This window comes from Pseudochaenichthys georgianus, chromosome 11 (genome assembly GCF_902827115.2).
Source record: "Pseudochaenichthys georgianus chromosome 11, fPseGeo1.2, whole genome shotgun sequence".
In the NCBI taxonomy this organism is placed as follows: Eukaryota; Metazoa; Chordata; class Actinopteri; order Perciformes; family Channichthyidae; genus Pseudochaenichthys; species Pseudochaenichthys georgianus.
In genome coordinates this window covers 11098182-11119490 of record NC_047513.1, presented here as the reverse complement: position 1 = coordinate 11119490, position 21309 = coordinate 11098182, and the positions used below count along the sequence as shown (strand labels likewise).

Here is a 21309-nt window from a genome sequence, read left to right as displayed (position 1 = left end):
GCTTTGAACAATCAAAAACTAATTCAAACATCCACTCTGCTCTGCCTCCAAACATGACATTTTTAAATATACTGCTTTTTAATCACTTTGCACAAGTAAGTATTGAATAAAATCAACATTTCCGTCCATATCCAAAACTTTAAATCTATTTACTGCAAGCTTTGTCCCAGAAACAACAGATTTAGTGTTCAGTCAGATGCAGTATGCCTCCATCTACCCACAAGTACTGACTCCATTCTGCAACAGTCAAGCTTTGCCTGAACATTTAACTAAAACTATTTATCAAGTATGAATTATTCTGCTCTCATGGAGGTCAAAGTTCATCTCCAGGATTAAATGTTCGTTTCTTTATCAACACACATATATAATTCTCTGTCTGACATAGTTTGTTCTGCTGCACCCTCAGGTGGTGGATGAGTGCCACTACACGCTGATGGAGGGCATCTCTAAGCAGAGACTCTGCACTGTTGCTCAATACAGTTCCTCATCATCTGCATTCATTGGATCTGTCCCGGGCAAAACACAATGAATTTGATCTTTTTTGTTTGAGTTTGCCAGCAGACCTTTTTCTTACTAGTTACTTTCTGACAGGGCATCCCTTATGAAGGGTTTCTGGAAGTATTTCATTGCTTCAACATGTTCATGTGTCTTTCCCTTTTTAATAATGCATCATGTCCGCAGTTAGAAATTGTATTTAGTCATAAATAATGGGAACCTGAGTTTCTCAGTTCCCAACATGTGAAAAATGTGAACAATCAAGTGCTTTTATAATTATCATTAGGTCATAAATAAACAGTTGTTATAGTAGATTAAATGTTCAATTATTTGAATATATATACTATTTTCTAAGTTAATAACAAATTAAGTTTCCTACTCAAAGTTTGGGAAGACAATGGTCTAGCAGACTACAATACATTACAAACGTATTATTTTTAGAAAAGGGTACCAGAAAATAAGTAACACAAAGTATGCAGCATAGCTATCATTTGACATAAATCCAGTAATAATACAACTAATATGGCCTCGTAAAATTAAAACACCATTGTATCAAAGTTTTACATTGCAATTGACCTACTTAACATTAGTAAAATGTTTAAAAAACCGCAGCGCTTTTGAATCATCTGGGCTTTTATTTTGAAATGGATGACCAGAAATCGTCTGAGCTGCGGTGCTTGACCATGTTCTTGACTCATGGCTTCACTCCAGTGAGGCACCAGCCAGGGACAGTTTTAAAAACAATTGAAACAGAGAGAGGAGAGGAGATCACTGACTCAGAGCCTGCTTTTTTTAAACCCCACACTGAAACGTTGTAGTTTTTAATTTAAAACGTAAATATAATGTCGACTGCCGGGATCTCCCTGGCCCGTGAGGGGATGTACTCCAAACTGATAGACGATGACGGGGTTTACGACGATCTGAACCGCAGGCCAGATGTAGAATTCGGTGGTAAGGATTAAACTTTCATTCTTTAATCTAACTGATGTGTTTTCACTATAAAGGAGCTTTCTCACAGTTATTGCTTGCTGCTAAGGAAGAAAATACTGGATCACCTTACAAATCAAAACACAGTGCTAAAACTCAGTTGTTCACTCATCTGTAAAGACTTACGAATACAAAAGTTGCTTTACAAAACAAGAGCAACAATTACGATTGTATAACATGAAAGTATACCAAGCATACGCAACGGTGTCAAATTACACCTTAACTCAACCAAACAGGCTAAAAACAAGATTGTTTAGTTTATAAAAATGTAGCAGAATCCTATTCATCGTCATATTTATGATCCCTGGAGGATGAACCCTCTGCTCTGACAGTCATTGACTTTTCCTCTAGCAGTCATTTAGTTTCAGTGTTTCACTGCTTATTGCGACATTTATATTATAACCAGTGGCGTTTTCTCCTGGAGGCCAAGGGAAGCCAGGCTTCCCCTGTTTTTTCGGATTGTAGTTATAATTTTAATAAATAAATAAAAACACTTCGTTTAGTTTTGGAAATTCTTTGTTGTGTGTTGCTGCCGGCCCGTATCTCCCCCATTCTCATCGAGTATTTTACAAAGAGTGAAACAGCGCCCCTCTAGATGTTATGGTGAAACAGTAGATTGCACTCTCTGTGGCGAGAGGAGGCCTGGAGGAGGCCAGCCGAAATTGGCTTCCCTTGGTGAAAAAAATGGAGGGATTGACCAATCAGATGAGGCTCACGTCATGCCCCTGCCGACCTGTGATTGGTCAGGGCCATGCCAAGGGAAGCCAGAGGCAGCTGGCTTCCCTTGCCTCACAATCCAATCAAATCACATCAATTTAGTGTTACTTCAGGGTCCTAAAACCCGGAAGTAAGCTGCGCTCGGGTTCCCTCGACAGAAAGCAATGGGATTTCTCCATAGGATTTTGGAAGATAGCTCGAAATAAGGTCAGTAGAAAACGAACCTGTTACGGCCCGTCCACACAGCAGCGTGCGTTGACGCTTGGAGGTGGGAGTATCCTGAAGCTTGGGGATTTTTTGCGACCAACAACCAATCACATGAATCTCCCGCCCCCGACATACAAAGCAATAGCAATGTTAAAACGAAGTAAACTGGATATAAAATCCCCAAACAGGCGAAAACCTACCAGTTTCATCCACTGTCTCTGCCACCTCCCTCCATGCCTTGCTCCTCCGGTTTGTATCCCGGTAGATGAACAGAGACTGATCATACAGCACCGGGTGATTCACTACCGCTCAATTTTTTGAATATGAGGAAATGACCTGCGTAGTCTCTCCCAGCATACACACGGTTTGATTGGCTAGCGCTTGTACAGGCAGATTTGCATAAACGGGATTTCATTGGCTGACGCCTCCGTTGAGGCGTCAAAAGTTGAGCAATGTTCAACTTTTGACGCGAGCAACGCCAGCAACGCTCCACGTCGCTTCCCAAAATGCAGTTCGGCTAAAAGTGACGTCACCCCATTCAAAGTGAATGGGCAGAAGCGTTGGAAGCTTCAACGCACGCCGCTGTGTGGACGGGCCGTTCGATAAATGCACGTTTTGTTCAGCCGGATAATATCCACATGTCCACCCTCCTTTTATAATTTTCTAATCATAAATCTAATCGATAGAAGATAGATAGCGCCACTGCACCACTCTCACCGCCGTTAGAAAGTAGCAAGCAACTGAAGCAAGTGTAATTATGGAGGGTGGAGATTTGGAGTATTTAATCAAAAATAATTGTACTAAACTTCCGCTACAGAAGCATCAACAAATAAAATCTGATGACAGGCCAATGCCCAAACTGGAGCTGTGTACAGCGAGGGAAAAAGGAGTGAATCGGACGTAAAACGTTAAAGGTCTCCTGATTTAGTTTGTGAATGAATGCTTATTAGAGTTTGGGCTGGAGAGTGCGTGCGGACCTGTCGGTTAGATAACAGGCGTGTGTAAGTCCTGCATCTGTATGATACAAATGTGTGTAAAATGATACCGGGTGCTGTAATCACTCATCTGGTTACGTTTTTACATTGACCACCACACCCCGACCCAAAAGAAAGGACGTATTATTGGCTTCCCCTAAATGTTTCCCCACGCCACGCTACTGATTATAACATGCTTAATTGAGATGTTGAACTTGTTGAATAATAAACCTCTTCAGCATTTGGTTGTAAGCTTTTCCTTGTAAGTTCCCTGGCATTAAAAAGAGTTAAAAATAAATCAATATCTAAAACAAAGAACAGTTCTTTGGTGAAAGGCCAAACAAATGCTCATGGTAGAAATTCAACATGGATATATACAAAAATGGTTGCTTTTTCTGAATTTACTAAATATCATGAATTTCAATTGATGCATTGCTGTAAGTGACATCCTCGCAGCATTAGCTATAAGGACACACCCTTGAATCAGTGTGGGAATAAATCAATTCACCTGGGGCTTTATTTCCCTAACTGCTGTTTGCTTGATTTGTTTATTTGAGTTCAGCCAGTTTTGCAACATCCTGGAAAACGTTTGTTTTTGACAAGTCTGAACAGAGCATGCGGGAATTAATACAATTAGTTTGAATACATTATTTTGAGCTTTAGTTTATATGAAAAAGCGAAAGAAGCATTTTTTGTTGAATTGTGTATGGTTGATTTAATGTGCTACATCTGTAATTAAGAGACCATTCCATTCCAGTGTCTGTTGAATTCGAACACAGAGACATTTGTCAGCAGTTTATAGAATAAAATAAAACATCTCAAGGACATACCTATAAAAAGTAAAACCAGAGAAACTGATAATGCTGCAGTGGTCTCTTAAGTTTTTTCAGAGCTGTATGTAGTGAAGGGTTGATGTGTTCTCCCGGAGATATTGTGTTTTAAACATTGCTGCAAAGATTACAACATATATATTTGATGGTTTCATATTTTTTTTACAAATAAACATGAGATATTTAGTTTAGTCACTTAAGAAGTCCATCTAACATTTGTGATACTGGGAGTGAAGTTGGGGGCATAATTGGTAAAGTGTAATGTGCATTGATTAACAGTGTTCAGCTGCAGATATAATGATAGGGACTGTATATTTTTGGAATCAAGTGCAGAAATGTAAATTGCCTGTACAATAGTTTTACTGACAATGCATTGAGATTTTAATTCTATTCACAGAGCCTGGTTGGATTTAAAAGTTGTATAACGAGTACCATACGACTGTCAGAGCTAGTGACTAACAGCGTCCTAAGAGTTATGGAAAATATGTTTGGGATGCAGTAAACTCCTAAACTCATTATTGCACCCCCTCCTTTTTCCTTGATATGCTACATTGTGAACAACACATTTGTTTTGAATTCTTCAGGAGAAGAGCTATTAGCGTTAGCAGCCAGAAGTGTCATACAACTTACACTAAGGTGCTTTCATGCTCTAAAATGTACTTTTTGGAGAGAAACTTGAATGGATACAGTTGTTTGAAGGAGATGTTTTAATATAAAATCAAAACTCCAAAATTAATTATGACCTGTTTTTTAATTTTTTTATTGAACATAGATAGAACATACAAAAGCTCGGTGAGGATATCGTCAAGTTCTCAACATAAGTGCAAAGAAAAATATACATTAAAATGACATGAAATCACAATAAGACAAAACACATAAATAATACATCCAATAAGAGCCAGGGGGAAAGAAAAAGCATAAAGGCACAAAAACATTTAAGAGGCATTAAGCTTACTTAAAATAATAACCATTTGGAAATATCATTGTAAATCTTTATAGACAGGTTACAAGATTGTATTTTTCCAAGGGACAGCAAAAAGGACTTGAAATCATTTATGAAACAGGGAAAGGAGGGCTTGCCTCCTCTCCATTTACTGCAATGTAGAAATGTGACCTCTTTAACTCCCTATCCTTAACATGAATGGAAAGTTATTGTTTTCTTTTTTCCCAATGTGTTTTCCCAGCTCACCCAGTATCCCCAGTCAGAGTACTCCCCAGGCCGAGCGGCCCCGTGCCCTACCGCCTCGCCACCATGTGCCTGGCCACGCTGTGTGCCGTCCTACTCTTCTCCATCATAGCCGTCACGGCACACTGTGAGTACACACACACTATTTATGTTATTGCTGTGTGTATTAAAGTTAAAACAATACATTAGAAAGAAACTCTGTGGAGATTTTTGCTGAACACAGAGGAGACTTCAACATTTAGAAGCTGCAATGTGCCATTAAAGACATCCAAGTGCTAATTAAACACAGAAAAAAAGTGATGCACATTTGAAAACTTTAACATAGGCAAACGTTTTTATGTGGTAGCAAATGCCATCTTAATGCTGGTTAGGAAAAGAACATACATCGTTTTGTGATCCCTTTTCTGTTCAAAGCCTACAAATATTTGTTTCATATTTATGTCATGTTGTGTTTTATATCTCTCAACTATGATCATTTCCACATATGTCTATACGTATACGCTAGTAAGTATTCATGCTAATCTAGTAAGCAAGAATACGTTTGTTTACTAATTTGAGAGCTATGAGGAGTAACACATGTTTATATTTCGCTTTTTCTGCATTCCTTTTACCAAGGAAACACCATTGTAGTTCCTTTGTATTAACGTCATATTTATTTAATGTAATAATGTTGAGGGTATACTCCTATACTTCTACCACATTAACTGTCAACACAGTTGTTTGATAACTGTTGACAATCTAATAGCACCAGCAAACATTTCAGGATACTAGTCAGGAAGATAATACAAAATACAATTTTGTGACACGCTTGTGATGAAAAAAAAGCAGAAGCAGTGAGTTAAAAATTGCAGAATGAACAGTTTCAGGAAAGATAAAAGAGGGGAGCCTTGCAACATTGATTTTTCAGGAACATTTGCCCAATGTATCCCTGATTTGTTTTTACACATACAGTAAAGCGTGTGTGCGTGTTTGCTTGTTATGTTGAAATAGTCAGAAGGCCGATGAGCTGCTTTAAAGAGCCCGTTAGCCAGAGTGAGACTTCAGGGTGAAGTGATAAGAAGTCTGAAGTGGACATTTTCAAAGTGCTGTAGATGAATTAAAACAATTATACTAGGTCAAATACATAGATTACTTTTTTATTTGGATAATTTTCCCGATTTGAGAGTACATTTTCTAAGAATATACAATTAAAATGTAAGACTTTTTGGTGAAAAACACATTTCTGGGGATAAAGAAAACACATTTTAACTTCATTTTTTCTCATCCATTAGGTAGAAAGTTTAAGGGAAAGTATAACTCAGTTAGTGTTAGCTGTCTGCGGCTTCATAGTCCCGCTAAAAACCAGACCAAAAAGCTGACGTTAACGGAGGTTGCATATGATTAAAATACTCTATGATGCTTTCAATCTATATTTAGTAAAAAAAGAGTATAACTAAGAATAGATAATTTCATCAAGATAGGATTCAATGCTTGCAATCTTGCAAAAATAAAGCTTTTTGTCAAGAAACTTAAACCAATACAGCTGTTGAAGGAGATGTTTTCACAGCAATATAACATATGTATTAGAGAGGTAATTGTAATCCTCATAAACACCCTAATACTAGCTCCAAGTAGCTTTTAATATAAACTACAAATGCTAAGATATTTTTTAATAAAAGCAAATATTTGAATTTTTTTAAATGCACTCATTTATCAATTAAATAGTGTGTGTGTTTTTTCAATAGCTTTCAGAGGACATTGACAAAGTAAAAGGACTAACTGTTACTAGTATTATATATTTACAATAGTTTTTACGACTTTTTACACTTTTGGTACAGAAGAAATCATTTATCTGGACAGTGTTCTTGAACGTTGAATAAGGGCCATATTTAGAAAAGATTGTCCACCTACCCATCATTCCTGGTGGCACACCGTAGTCTTGTTGGGTGTGAATTTTCTTCTAAAATCCTTCCTTAAAGTGAATTGATTACATGAACTATACGTATGAACCAACAGTCCATCATTCCATATGTTCCACAGATAAGAACAAGCTGCAGGGCGAGGGTGAGGCGACCTCAGAGGTGCAGAAGCAGACGCAGGGCGCAAACGTGTCGGCTCTCACCGCCTCCATCAGCAAACTGGAGCAGGAGAAAAACCAGCTGCAGAAAGAGAAGGACGAGCTGCTGGCCAAACTGGCTACCAAGACGTACACTAAAGGTAGTTCCATCAGGAAAGACTTCATTTTTTGGTTTAAAGAACATTTATTTATTGACAAGTCATAGACCCCGATCCTGAAATCGTATATCTAAAGGGGGAAATTCAGCCGTGAGCTTATAGGAACCCCGGGGTCTAGACACTTGGTCTAGACACTTGTGGTGATGTTGAAGATCTAGATTTGATGAGGAGAAGGGATGAAGAGGAGGTGTGATGAGGTCTTTAGATTAGCTCTCCTGGCACTGGATGCAATGAAAGGAGGTGGATGAGGTGGAGGCGGCAGCATGAACACCTGAAGTCACAGCTGATTGCAGGAGAGTGGAAAACCATTTTAAAGTTTTGACTCCGAACTAGAATGTTCACCGTTATTAACTTGTGTTATGTCTTCACATGTAGGCCTAAGTTTTAAGTTTTAGCTATAGGCTGTTGCTGAGTAACGCAAAAGTAATGTAAAGAGTAATGTAACTATATGTAGAGAGTAAAGAAGTAAAGTAATATATTACTTTTTTTTTTTTTTAAAGCAATGTGTAATGTGTAATACATTCTTTTTTTTGAGTAACGACCCCAACACTGCTAGAGATTGAGGTGAAATGCAATAGGTTAAAGAGAACACCCGTGATGAGCTGACAGCTGCGGGGTGAATGAATATATAACCAGTCTTCCTGAAAGAACTTGCGCTGTGCTTCATATGGCTCCATAGGTGTCAATAAGTCTCATTCCTGTAAAACTTTGGCACATTCTATCAGGTTATAGAAGTGTGCATTTCTTCTGCTTCCTTGATACCTAATCTCTCTTTCTCATCAGCTCCTGAGGTGATCCAACCGACAACAAAGGCCCCTTTCGTCTGCCCCGTGGACTGGCATCTCTTTAACAGCAGCTGTTACTTCATCTCGAGAACCACAAGGGATTGGCCCGAGAGCCAGTCCTTCTGCCAGAGCAAAGGAGCTCACCTGGCCATCATCCACACAGCAGAGGAGCAGGTAGAGCTGCACGGTCACAACACTGCCAAGGGTCCTGAGGAACGCCATTACATTTTGCTTACGGGATAAAACACAATGGCATTGAAGGTTAAAGGATCGTGTTAATCTATACATATCTTACAATCACCAAATCCCCCCCAAAAAACATCAATGTGTTGACCGGTCTCTAAGAACTGACTTTCTGTCTGTGGCTCTCAGCTCCAAGCTCGATGTTTCCAACAATGTTAATATTTAAAACTCTTCACAAATATATATGTATTTTTTATTTTCTTAAGGTTTCTTAAATTACTAAAACTTTAGTACATTTGTTTGGGACTATTTTCATTCATATTTTTAGGGGGGCGTATAAATTCACATTTGATGCTCTTGCAAGTATTTTGCTTTTATATTTTGGGATATGTTGCAATAATATAAATATATATATGTATTTGTGTATATATATAATATATATATCACAAGTCTAAAAAAACACAATCATTGAATTCAATTTAGGCTCTATCAACATCCTGTCTGGTGATATATTAAAGATATGGATGAGTTGTCTCTCTAACATAGAAACACAATAAAGGAATGTGTTCCTTGAATATAATTGTACGTATATAAACAGTGTTGATCTTGAAGAAGGGACCAGCACCTCACCTGAACCCTTGGTGTGGGAACTATTTCAACATCTCCTTGTGTGTGTTTCTTCTCAGACGTTTCTGTGGAGTCTTCTTCCCAGAGGTCATTGGAATGCCTTCTGGTTTGGGATCAGTGACGAGCACACGGAGGATACATGGAAATGGGTGGATGGCACCCCGCTGGTCGGAGGGTAGGTCAAAACCTTTTTCATTGGTTCCTGGGGTTTACTTGAGATAAATTAGCTCCACTACAGTGATTGTAAGTGTCAGTAAAATCATCAATCGTGCAAAGGACTAGCTAGAGCTTCTGTTAAATTGACCAGTGCTGCAGCAGAGGTACTCCCCCACATATTCATCAATTCCCGAAAGCTCTCTTCTAAAGTAATTTTGCCACTTTCTAGTATTAATCTCTACTGTCTAAAAACGTCAGTGTTTAGTCCTCGTTCATGGATACATGTTTAAACTCAATGTCACGCTCATTTACTCTGATGCATTTCCACTACAGGGCCTCGCTCGGCCTCATTCGGTATGGCTAGGCCTCGTTAAGCCTTGTTAGGACTGGCTCGCTTTATGCTGCATTTCCATTACAGTTTAGTAGCTGGGGCAGTAACTATAGTAACGCAGTGTAGGCGGAGCTGTGACGTCATCTTCAATGAGAACCACAGAAAAACAACATCAGCTGTTAGCTGTTAGCACTCAAGCTCACAGGTTTTTCGCCTTCCATCTGTCTGCAGACTTGTCAAAGCATTAATTCATGGTTTTTACTAACCGGTGGAAACGCAACCAAAAACGAGCCGGGCACGGCACGCTTAAAGCGAGCTCCGCGCTGTAGTGAAAATGCGCCATTAGATTCAATGCAGAGTTCTTTTTTTAATTCTAGACCAGGGGTGTCGAAACTTTTTTCACTGAGGGCCACATACAGAAAAATATACCAAGGGCTTGCCCCTCACTCGAGGTGAGGTATATGTCCTCATAAATTAAGTTATAAGTTGGTCAAATCAATCGAATGTAGGTGATGCATGCTTGATACTTGAACACAGCTCTCCAGACGGTTTCATTTATTTCTTACAAAAAGTGTTGACAGCCCATTCCTCAAAACAGAAGCCTCAGATTTTTTACAATAAGGGGAAATATGAAGGATATATTTCAAGCTTGTTATGTAAATAAGTTATTAAGCTTTTTTATCAACCAAGATTTGTTTGAACATTTTTTTTGTCTTTGATTTACTGAATTTATTTGAATAGTGGTCTTTGATAACTACCGTATAATATATTTGTACATATATATCTAGTACAATATAAGACAAGCAGAAGTTTCTTGTATGGGCCATCTTCCATTATACTTTTAGAATTAGCTGCGGTTCGCAGTTGGGCCCCGGCCGTTTGGACACCCTTGTAATCTAGACTCGGCCTTCACGAACATCTGGAAACATCGCTACATTGTTGGTCGATTTCTAAACAATAGTCAAAGTACATGCTGTGAATACAGATATCATATATTAAACAATTGGTCAGTGCTTATACTTTAATATAGCATGAGGGACATAAGGAGTTGAATAAGCATGATGTAAAAAATAAAACACATTTCAAATTAAGTGTGCAAAATACACAAAAGTGTAATTCAAAGTGAAAAGTTGAAGAGTTGTTATAAAAGACGTGGCAGGATGTGATATGTAGCCTTGACACATGTTGAAGATTGAGGCTCTGCAGGGTGTCCGCGGGGTCTTCAAAAGTATTAAAAGTTAATAAATCAATTTAGCGAAAATTAAGGCTATTAAAAAGTATTAAACGGCATTTTCCAAGGTATTACATTTTGTAGCTTGTTTTCAATAAGTATATCAATTGTCCAAAGAGGTTGTATTCTACAGTGTGCCTGAATGTAATCATTGCGTAAGGCAAGGCAAGTTTATTTATATAGCACCTTTCAACACAAGGCAATTCAAAGTGCTTTACAAAAAACGAAAAACATTAAGACAATGACATTTAAAATCAGTCATTAAAAAGAAAAGATAATAAAATAAACATTAAAAGAAAAAACACATGGATAAAAGTTACAGTGCAGTTTAAGATGTGAATAGTTCAATTAAAAGCAGCGGCAAAAAGAAAAGTCTTTAGTCTGGATTTAAAAGTAGTCAGAGTTGCAGCGGACCTGCAGGTTTCTGGGAGTTTGTTCCAGATATTTGGAGCATAATAACTGAACGCTGCTTTACCATGATTAGTTCTGACTCTGGGGACAGAAAGCTGACCAGTCCCTGAAGACCTGAGAGTTCTGGATGGTTCATCATTTAGCAGGAGGTCAGAAATGTATTTTGGGCCTAAACCATTCAAAGCTTTATAAACCAGCAGCAGTATTTTGAAATCTATTCTTTGACACACAGGAAGCCAGTGTAAAGACTTCAGAACAGGAGTGATGTGATCCACTTTCTTAGTGTTAGTGAGGACTCGAGCAGCAGCGTTCTGAATCAGCTGCAGCTTCCTAATAGATTTTTTAGTGAGACCTGTAAAGACACCATTGCAGTAGTCGAGTCTACTGAAGATAAAAGCATGGACAAGTTTTTCCAAATCCTGCTGTGACATTAGTCTTTTAATCCTAGATATATTCTTTAGGTGATATTAGGCTGATTTAGTAACTGTTTTAATGTGACTGTTGAAACTCAGGTCAGAGTCCATGACTACACCTAGATTTCTGGCTTTATCTGTTGTTTTGAACATTGCAGACTGAAGCTCAGCGCTAACTTTTATACGTTCTGCCTTGGCTCCAAAAACCATTACCTCAGTTTTTATCTTTGTTTAATTGGAGAAAGTTCTAACACATCCAGTCATTGATTTGTTCAATGCACTTACTCAGTGTTTGAATTGGAGCATAGTCTCCTGGTGAAATTGTTACGTAAATGTGTGTGTCATCCGCATAGCTATGGTAACTTACAGTACAGTATGTTGTTATTTTTCATTATCTGAGCCAGTGGTAGGATGTCGATGTTAAAGAGAAGAGGCCCCAAGATGGAGCCTTGAGGTACCCCACATGTCATATTTGTCAACTCAGATGTGTATTTACCTATAGAAACAAAGTTGTTTCTGTCCTTTAAGTAGGATTCAAACCAATTTATAACTGTTTCCGAAAGTCCCATCCAGTTTTCTAGTCGGTCTAGTAATATGTTGTGGTCAACAGTGTCAAACGCAGCACTGAGATCTAATAATACTAACACTGAAGTTCTGCCACTGTCTGTGTTTAAGTGGATGTCATTGAAGACCTTTACAAGAGCAGTCTCAGTGCTGTGGTTTGGACGAAAGCCTGACTGGAACACATCGAAACAACTATTTAAATGCAAGAAATTACTCCACTGTTGAAAAACAACTTTTTCAATTATTTTACCTAGAAAGGGGAGGTTTGATGTGGGCCTGTAATTGTTCATTACTGAAGCATCTAGATTATTCTTTTTTAAGAGCGGTTTAATGACTGCAGTTTTCAGGGCCTGTGGAAAAATACCTGAGTGAAGAGATTTGTTTACTATATGAAGTAGATCTGAGGCCATCCAACGAAAAACATCTTTGAAAAATCCTGTTGGAATAATATCAAGGCAGGATTTCAGAAGTTGAATAATGTCCTCTAGGTTTTTATCATTAATCTGATGGAATTGTGTCATGGTGTTTTAATTGATATTAGGTGGACATAGGGACAACACATTTGCTGTACCTGATGCAGAGGCACTGACTGCTTGTCTGATTTTCTGAAGGTGTGTAGTGTGATTCTGTGTAGTTTATTTATGGCATCCCATTGGATTTGACATCATCTGAACAGGACATCGCACGCTCACTGCTTGATAGTGCGCGAAGGTCAGTTTACGCCGGTTGTTAAACAACATCGTTATGTGGAAATGCAAGTCTGCGTCCAAATGGTTGGAAGATAAGGAGGAAGGACGATCAATACTGTATATAGTCAATGTGAGGTAAAGTGTGTCGCCAATGTAACCGGTTAAAACTCAAAGTGGCGATGAGGTCTTAATGTATGGAAAGGGTCTTAAAAGGTATTACATTTGACTTCTGGATTCCTGCATATACCCAGTAGTGGATACATGGAGACATGATTAGCAGTTGATCAGAGCCCAACCTTTGAGTTCTCCTTCTGGATCCACAGTCTGTGAAACACACAAACTAAGACAAACAACCACAATCAGATTAACATACCATTGGACCTCTGCTGAGCACTGACCTCTCGCATGCCTACGCACTTTGGAGCAGTTTGTGTGGCCTACAAGCTGCACAGTGACTGTTGTTGTTGTGGTGGACAGGAAAGGCGAAGTAGAAGATTTTCCTGTTTCACTTGAAAATCATCCCTTCGGGGTCAGGACATTTTGGGAGGGCAAATATAAGTAAAGTTCCTGGACTCCAAAAAAAGTTTGGAAAACAAAGTTAGTTACATGGGTCCAACTTCTAGCTTTTCTTAATAAAGGACAAACCCTAGTCATTGTGCCTTAAAATCATGCAGATACCAGTTTATTCTTTTTAAAATGTCAGTTTGTTGAGGAAAATAGTACTGGAGGATTCCTATGGGCTCAGAACAGTCTCATAATACACACATGCACACAGAAGGATTCACACTTGTATTTCATGATCCGCAAAAGGATGCACACTTGTATTTCCGGATCCACACTTGTGTTTTTCAATGCACACACACACATGTGTTCCGTTTCATATACATGTAAATAAAATCCAAATACAGAAACAAGTCTTACATATGTATTTTTGATCCACACATATTAGTTTTCCGTTTAAAACCTCTGAACCTGCAAACACAAACCGCTTTCTGTGCACGGATCGCTGTGCATTCGTGTGTGGGTTTTTTGAGACTCCCCTGACGGTCAGCCGATTCGTACTTGTAATTTTTTCTATCTATAGCCAATCAGATGTCTCCTCAATTCTAAGCCAATCACATGAGTGCGCCCCCACGAGGGTAGATTTCTTGCGTTCATGACGTAGCGCTTCATGTACGCATTTTGCGCAGTCCGGAGCTGACAGCTCCATGGAGCCTGCCTGCAGGCGCTAATCTCAGGACACCTCCACTCTCAGTACAGCGCCACTTTCCGAACAGGAAATGCACGCAAATACAAGCCTTTATATTATTAAGGCACCGCGCCACTTTCCGAACCATTGATGAATGCTTGTGTACACAAAAACGGCAGGCAAAACCGTTTTAAATGTGTGTTTCCTGTGTGGCGAATACAGCTGCTTTATTTATGTCTGTATGAAGTTGTTAGCTTAGCCTAATCGATCAGTGCACTATGAAGCCAGTGCTAGACAGTAGCTGTCAACGGGGGGAGCCCCGCCGGTCATTATCGGCTGATATTCACTCTTAATAGTTTGATCGGTGCTCTCTATAAAGGCCGATCAGGAGAGCTGGATCTGATCGATATGGACATAAACGCGAGTGAAGTGTAACCGGACGCGAGAGAGAGATCAGATCAGCTGCTGAGTCTGACGGAGACACGCAGCTCTGCATAATCACCTGATGCTCCGCCCTCTGTTTAGCGAGCTGACCGGACTGCGCAAAATGCGTATATGAAGCGCTACGTCATGAACGCAAGAAATCATACCCTCGCGGGGGCGCGCTCATGTGATTGGCTTAGAATGAAGGAGACATCTGATTGGCTATAGATAGAAAAAATTACAAGTACGAATCGGGTGACCGTCAGGGGAGTCTCAAAAACCCACACATGAATGCACAGCGATCCGTGCACAGAAAGCTGTTTGTGTTTGCAGGTTCAGAGGTTTTAAATGGAAAACAAATATGTGAGGATCAAAAATACATATGTAAAACTTTTTTCTGTAATTGGATTTTATTTACATGTATATGAAACGGAACACATGTGTGTGCATTGAAAAACACAAGTGTGGATCCGGAAATATAAGTGTGAATCCTTCTGTGTGCATGTGTGTATTATGAGACTGTTCTGAGCCCATAGATTCCCATTGAAAAGCACATTGTATTTCTTTGTTCTTTCTAAAAGGGCCCCATTATGCTTTTCGGGGTTTTCTCTTTCCTGTATTGTGTTTTGTTCGTTTTTGTGCATGTAAATGGTCTGCAATGACTACAATCCCAAAGTGCATGCAAGAATGTGTTTCTCTCCCAACATTATTTTAGGTATTTATTTATCTATTATCTTTACTGACTCTTGACATAATTCAGATGTAACAGTGTGGTGCAGTCTTAAAGGTTCCTAATGTCTGAAGTGAGGTAGCAGCTGTAGGGAGGCCAGGATCGTGTCTGCCTGCTGACTGCAAACAGCAGCTCTGTGGAGCGTTATGTAACTGCTGCAGGGGGCTGCACTGCATGTGACCCTAACCTCTGACTGTTCAATGGAAAACAAATCTGTCAGAGCGTGGAAGGAAACAATTTTGCTTTAAAATGCAAAGCCATCTTAATCTTCTATTATGTCTTGGACCAGTGTTGATATGCTGTGATTTTCTTTGTGCCAACTCAACTTGTTTTTTAATAATCATCTGATTTCTCTTCCTCATTTTGAAAATGACTAACCTTTTATCATACCTCTTTCGGCCCCTAACATCCTCCTTTCCCGCTGAGATGTTTCTTTTTTCTTCCTCGTGTTTTTCTGGCTCGAATCTGTGTAATATATAACCTTTTTCCTTCAATCTTGAGCCACTTTTCATGCGTCTGCCGCTTTTATGTTTTTCTGCCGACAGCTTTTCTGGATAGATTTGTGTTAAATTCTGTGGAATTACTATGTGTTTTTTTCTTCATGGGCACTGCCTGACAGATACAATGAAGCACTGCGCATCTCCACATCTCTTCTTTCAACGTTGCTTTATAAAAGACAAATGACTTTTAAACAGCAATTTAACAACTTCCGCTGCATTCATGTATTCTGTAAAGTTGTGCACAGAGCCTTGTGATGAAAACAGCTAGATGCTTTTGTTTTATGGTTACCCTCCTGCTAACTTGCGCCGCTAAAGACGGCTGTCCTCTGATCCAATCGAGTTTGCCGCTCTCTCCGTAGAAATACAATGGTAGCGTCAGAGCAGAGCCGTTTAATTGGTTGTGTTTATGGATTCCTTTTAATATATCGTTGACCAGAGTGATTTTTGTCTTGTTTTCTTTCTACATACTAGTTTTTGGGAGGATTGCGAGCCCAACAACCACATCAACGAGGACTGTGGCTACATTGTGAAAACACAAGTGATGGAACGGGTAGCGATCCGCAGCTGGTACGACGCTCCCTGCACCATGTACTGGCCGTTCATCTGTGAGAAAGAGATGGTCCCAGGCGCCAGTACCGCTATGCCACACTGACACGACAACACCACTCTGATCGTCCGGGAAACAAGTTGACCATTTTGAGTTTCTCAACTGCACCCTTTGCATCTTAAACCCTTATTAGTTCTGACACAATCAAGTTGGATATTTTAACACATGTTTACAGGAGAAACATGAGAGCAATGAAATGTCTTGTTTTTTTAACTTCTTAATTTGAAACATAGGCAAGGGTGGTCCTATCTGTACCAAATAGCCCTTAAAAGTGTCCTTGAAATGGGTTTACAGCAGTACGAAGAAAATGAAAAGCAGCTGTGATCTGTTGCAGTTACCTTAAAGCTTTTTTTTTCATACTGATTTGAATCTTTACATAATCCATGATTTTTCTGGTCGATACAATACATAATTTAAAAGAATGTAAATATGATTATTATAGGCGTATTACCTTTTAGGTCTGTAGAACTCAAATAAACAAGAAAGCTGAGAGAGAGCTGACCTCTGCCAAGGTCATTTCCATTGGTAAGAAAACATCTTATCAGCTCAGAAATGTAACAGGTTCTTCCTTGGCCGATGCTACACCAAGCTTTATGACAATCAGGCAAGTGGTTTCTTCCTGCTGATCAACAGACAAACAAATCAAAACAAACTCACAAAAGACCTCCTTGGCGAAGGAAATAAACAAAAAAGAACTAATGGATTGTATACAATAGATTGTAGGACCTGACATCAGGTCAGCTAATGCATCCAGTTATGATTGAAAACCTTTTGATTATAACTGTGAACTAGAATGTATTTTAGAGGCAACACATTAAGAGAAAATGCTTTCTGCTGCAATATTGTACTGCCAATTGTTCTGTCAACCAGTATCAGGAGTATCAGATTATAATGTAAATGTTCTCCTGATATTAAATCATCTTTTAATACATTCTAATCATCTACAATGTATTAAAAAGTAGAAATGCTAAGCTGGAAGTCAGTGGCTGTTTCTGAAGCCTCGGAGCAGAACTGTGGTGCTGCCATGACTTATACTACCAAAGGTGTTACCTATGTATCAGTGCCTAATACCACTTAAATCATATTATATTCTTATATTACTTTTTTCTATAGATCAGGGATTCAAGATTGATTTTTCTTTATATTTGCAATGGGTTTTTATTAGCAATACATACTGTTTATAATAGATTTATATTTGCTGTACATAGTGCGAGTGTCATGACGTTGATTGTGAATCAGTATGATTGTGTGATGCGATGTGTTCGCTTTCATTTTAGAAGTGGAAGGGTCAAAACATGTAAGCTGCTTTGTTGATGGAAACTTTTTAATTGTTAATCAAATATTTGACATTATGCAGAAGAGTGTCCTGTGGATCTAGGAAAAATAAATATGAAAGATAATTGTTTTGTATCTTAATTTCTCAGATTGTATAACTTGTGCAATTCTCATCATGAAAAACACAAATGTATGTTGATTAAAAAAACGTTACTTTGCTATGAATTTTTTTTTCAGTATCATTTGCATTACATGTTGCTCAAAATGTTACCACTTTTCTATTGTTAGTGATAGTTATTATTATTTAAGTACTGAATAATTGTATTACTGTTGCTCTTTATCTTTCCTAATCTTCATTTGTTTGCACTAAACTGCTAATAGTGAAATTAAGTACTCAATCTATAATGTGCGAACCTTTGGAGAAAAAAGGAGGAATACAGAGCTTGTTAAATTGTATTTAGAATTGATATTCAACATGTTTACTCCTTAAAATATGGTTTACTGACAGGGCTAAACGCGATACATCGGCCCAAAACACTTCCATTAGGAGAGACGTGCTGCAGTTTCTAGAACAGTATAAAAAAATGTGCCATAACAACACATGCAAATGAAGAAACATCTTCACCAATTTGAAGAAACATGAGCAGCGTTTACAAAAGACACTGTAAAGAGACAACTCTGCAAGAAGCTAAAAACACAACTACAACATGGACACAGCTGGGACTGGAGCACTTGTTAAACTTCGGGAAAATACACACAGTTATTCAGTTGTGTATAAATATATATTAGCATGACACAAACTCCTACAAAAAGCTGATTGATACTTCCTTTTCAGTCATTCCAAAGATGTCCAAAAGCTTTCATTAGTAATTATTTTGTTGATTTCTTGAAACTCCTAAACAGCCAATCTGAGGTGGGAGAAGTACTCAAATATTGTACTTGAGTAAAAGTAGAAGTACCAGAGTGCAGTAACTGTTACAAGTAAAACTCCTGCATTCAACATTTTACTCAAATAAAAGTACAACAGTATTGGCATCAAAATATACTTAAAGTACCAACAGTCATTGTGCAGATTGATCCCTTTCAGAATAATATATATGATAATGTGTTATAATGATTGATCATTAAAGTGTTCTCAAAGCTGGTAAAGGTGCAGCTAGTCTGAATGACTTTGTATACTGCAGGGTAGCTTGTGGATTTACTCCAGGTGGAACTAAAGTCTGATTTAACGGTTGATCATATTTCACATTATTAATCCACATCTGTCAAGTAATTTACCATTTACCTCTGAATTGTAGTAGAGTAGAAATATAAAGTAGCAGTACATTTAAATACTCAAGTAAAGTACAAGTATCTCAAACGTGTACTTAAGTACATTACTTGAGTAAATGTACTTAGTAACTTCCCACCTCTGTAGCCAATACTTTAAAAAAAAAAAACACACATTTGAAGATTATGCAATGATTACTAACGGGTATGATTGTGAAGTGGGACTTAATTTGATAAATGAATAAAACAACTCATCTTCATGAAACATTATTTGAGGGTGTGTAAAGTCTCCTCTAATGTTTCCTTGGTGTGATTGTTGTTCTTGTTGTTGTTGTTATTGCCCAGCAGTAGGTGGCAGTCAAACTGTTAAATACATGGGAGCCTGCAGGTCACATTTAAAGACAGCACAGTGGAAGAGAAGGAAACAATTACATTATTCACAATAAATGAGTTAGATGTTTTCCAGCCAATTGAATATTTAAATGAGAAAGTTTTAGTGCTTAAATAGAACAAAATAGATCATGTATTTGCAGATCACACAGACATATACAGGGTCAACAGGCTTTCAGCTATTATTGTTGTGTTTTGGAAACCAAATCAGGCTACTGCATTTGAAAGTCCTTCTTGTAAGAATTAAGGAAATAAAAGGAAATACATTTATTCATTTGATGTTATGATTAACTCCAATCCGGCTAATGTACAAGAAGAAAATTATTGTACTTACAAATATAGGAGGGATTTTTTCTTAGAACAAAATGTATGGGAAAACGTTGACCTGTTCTACCTTGGAAAGCTACATAGTCCCCCTCAGGTTATTAGATTGTTCTTCTTAAACCTTTTTTAAGAAGAACAATTGCAACTTTATTATTTTAAAGGTATACAGAAAAATAAAAAAAACGTCCACACATACCCAAAATATTGTATTTGAGGATGTTCAGCTTTTCTATACGTATGTGGTATTATTTCTCAAATATGTATTTGGTGTGTTTCCATTTTGTAAATTAGAACAGCTTTATAATGTATTTTATGTCAATGCTCTTTGTTAAAACAAGTCTCAAAAAAGGGGTGCAGTGATGACTTGTTTTTGCAGGACAAACCCAGAGGTTAGCATCGTCATGGTTTCCGTGACAAAAAGCAATCTTATTGGATTCCGTATTTGGAAGAAAATAAGCTTGGGCCAACGCACGTTTATGTTTTCTACAGCAGGATAATCTCCACATATTAACACACATTTTAGATTTTTTAACCATAAGTGCAACTGGCAGCAATAAGAAGCTAACGTATTGCTATAAACAAACTATATTACAGTCACATGGCCAGACCCGGCGGCAGACATACTCTCTGGGCGGGCATTTGATTTACCAGGGCGGGAAATCTGAATTGTCAACTGGGGGGCTGTTAGACGCTCGAGATTTGTACATTTGTACACTAGATATCAGCCTGTGAGCAGTATGAACAGTGTGTATGAATATGCTAAGATATATAAAGTATGAAAACGGTAAGCAGTGCAAGTATAGTATAAAATATATAGATATTAATTTCATGATGATAAACATTGTGGAACAATGATTAAAAATGGGAATGGATGTGGCGACGTAAAACTGACACAAAACAACAACAACTTTTGCCGAGCCAATTGGAGAGTTTCATCAGCAGCACGGGGTAAAAACCACCGATGAGCGCTCAGCTCGAGATACCAGCGAGACGTTTCCTATCAAGTATTTCGCTTCCGCAGCCCGTGGAGAGGAACTGCGCCGCCTCGCCGCGCCTCGCTCTCAAGGCTGCGGGCGTCTTTGTCCCGCGAGATTTCAACGTCTCCTGTAGGCGAGCCTCCCTTATCCCCCATGGGGCCCGCCCATGACGCCGGGTCTGCACATGGCTGCACTTCAGGGATTCATAAGTGGAGTTTTTACTTTTATTTTGTGTCGGAGAACAAAATGTGCAAATCTCTTCAGCTTGTGTTAACCACAGACCTTATTTCAGGCTTTTATTACGCATTTCCACTACAGGGCCTCGCTCTGCCTCGCTCGGTATGGCTAGGACTCGTTAGGCCTTGTTAGGACTGACTCACTTTATGCTGCGTTTCCATTACAGTTTAGAAACTGGGGCAGTAACTATAGTAACGCAGTGTAGGCGGAGCCGTGACGTCATCTTCAATGAGAACCACAGAAAAACAACATCAGACAAGCTCACAGCTCCTCATATCTGTTCAGAAACTAGACAAAAGTTAAACAAGTAGCCTACAAACCACAGACTGTTTGTGTCATGGCGAATACAGTCGCTGGTTTATTTATGTCTGTAGGCCTATAGGCCGTT

At 38.6% G+C, this 21309-nt stretch overlaps 1 protein-coding gene across 1 annotated transcript; it reads left to right on the top strand.

Annotated features, from left to right (window-relative positions):
• The first annotated feature begins 1175 nt into the window (after positions 1–1175).
• LOC117454945 (CD209 antigen-like protein E) lies at positions 1176–17943 on the top strand. The gene is made up of 6 exons (XM_034094245.2): positions 1176–1446; positions 5395–5523; positions 7416–7592; positions 8394–8569; positions 9265–9380; positions 16314–17943. Exons 1-6 carry the CDS (start codon positions 1338–1340, stop codon positions 16492–16494), a joined length of 888 nt encoding a protein of 295 aa, XP_033950136.1. The 5' UTR covers positions 1176–1337; the 3' UTR covers positions 16495–17943.
• Positions 17944–21309: the final 3366 nt, after the last annotated feature.

Coding starts and splice junctions, on each gene's coding strand:
- LOC117454945 (XM_034094245.2), top strand. CDS start 1,338: ATGTCGACTGCCGGGATCTCCCTGGCCCGTGAGGGGATGTACTCCAAA. Junction 1,447..5,394: donor GCCAGATGTAGAATTCGGTG/GTAAGGATTAAA, acceptor GTGTTTTCCCAG/CTCACCCAGTATCCCCAGTC. Junction 9,381..16,313: donor GGCACCCCGCTGGTCGGAGG/GTAGGTCAAAAC, acceptor TCTACATACTAG/TTTTTGGGAGGATTGCGAGC.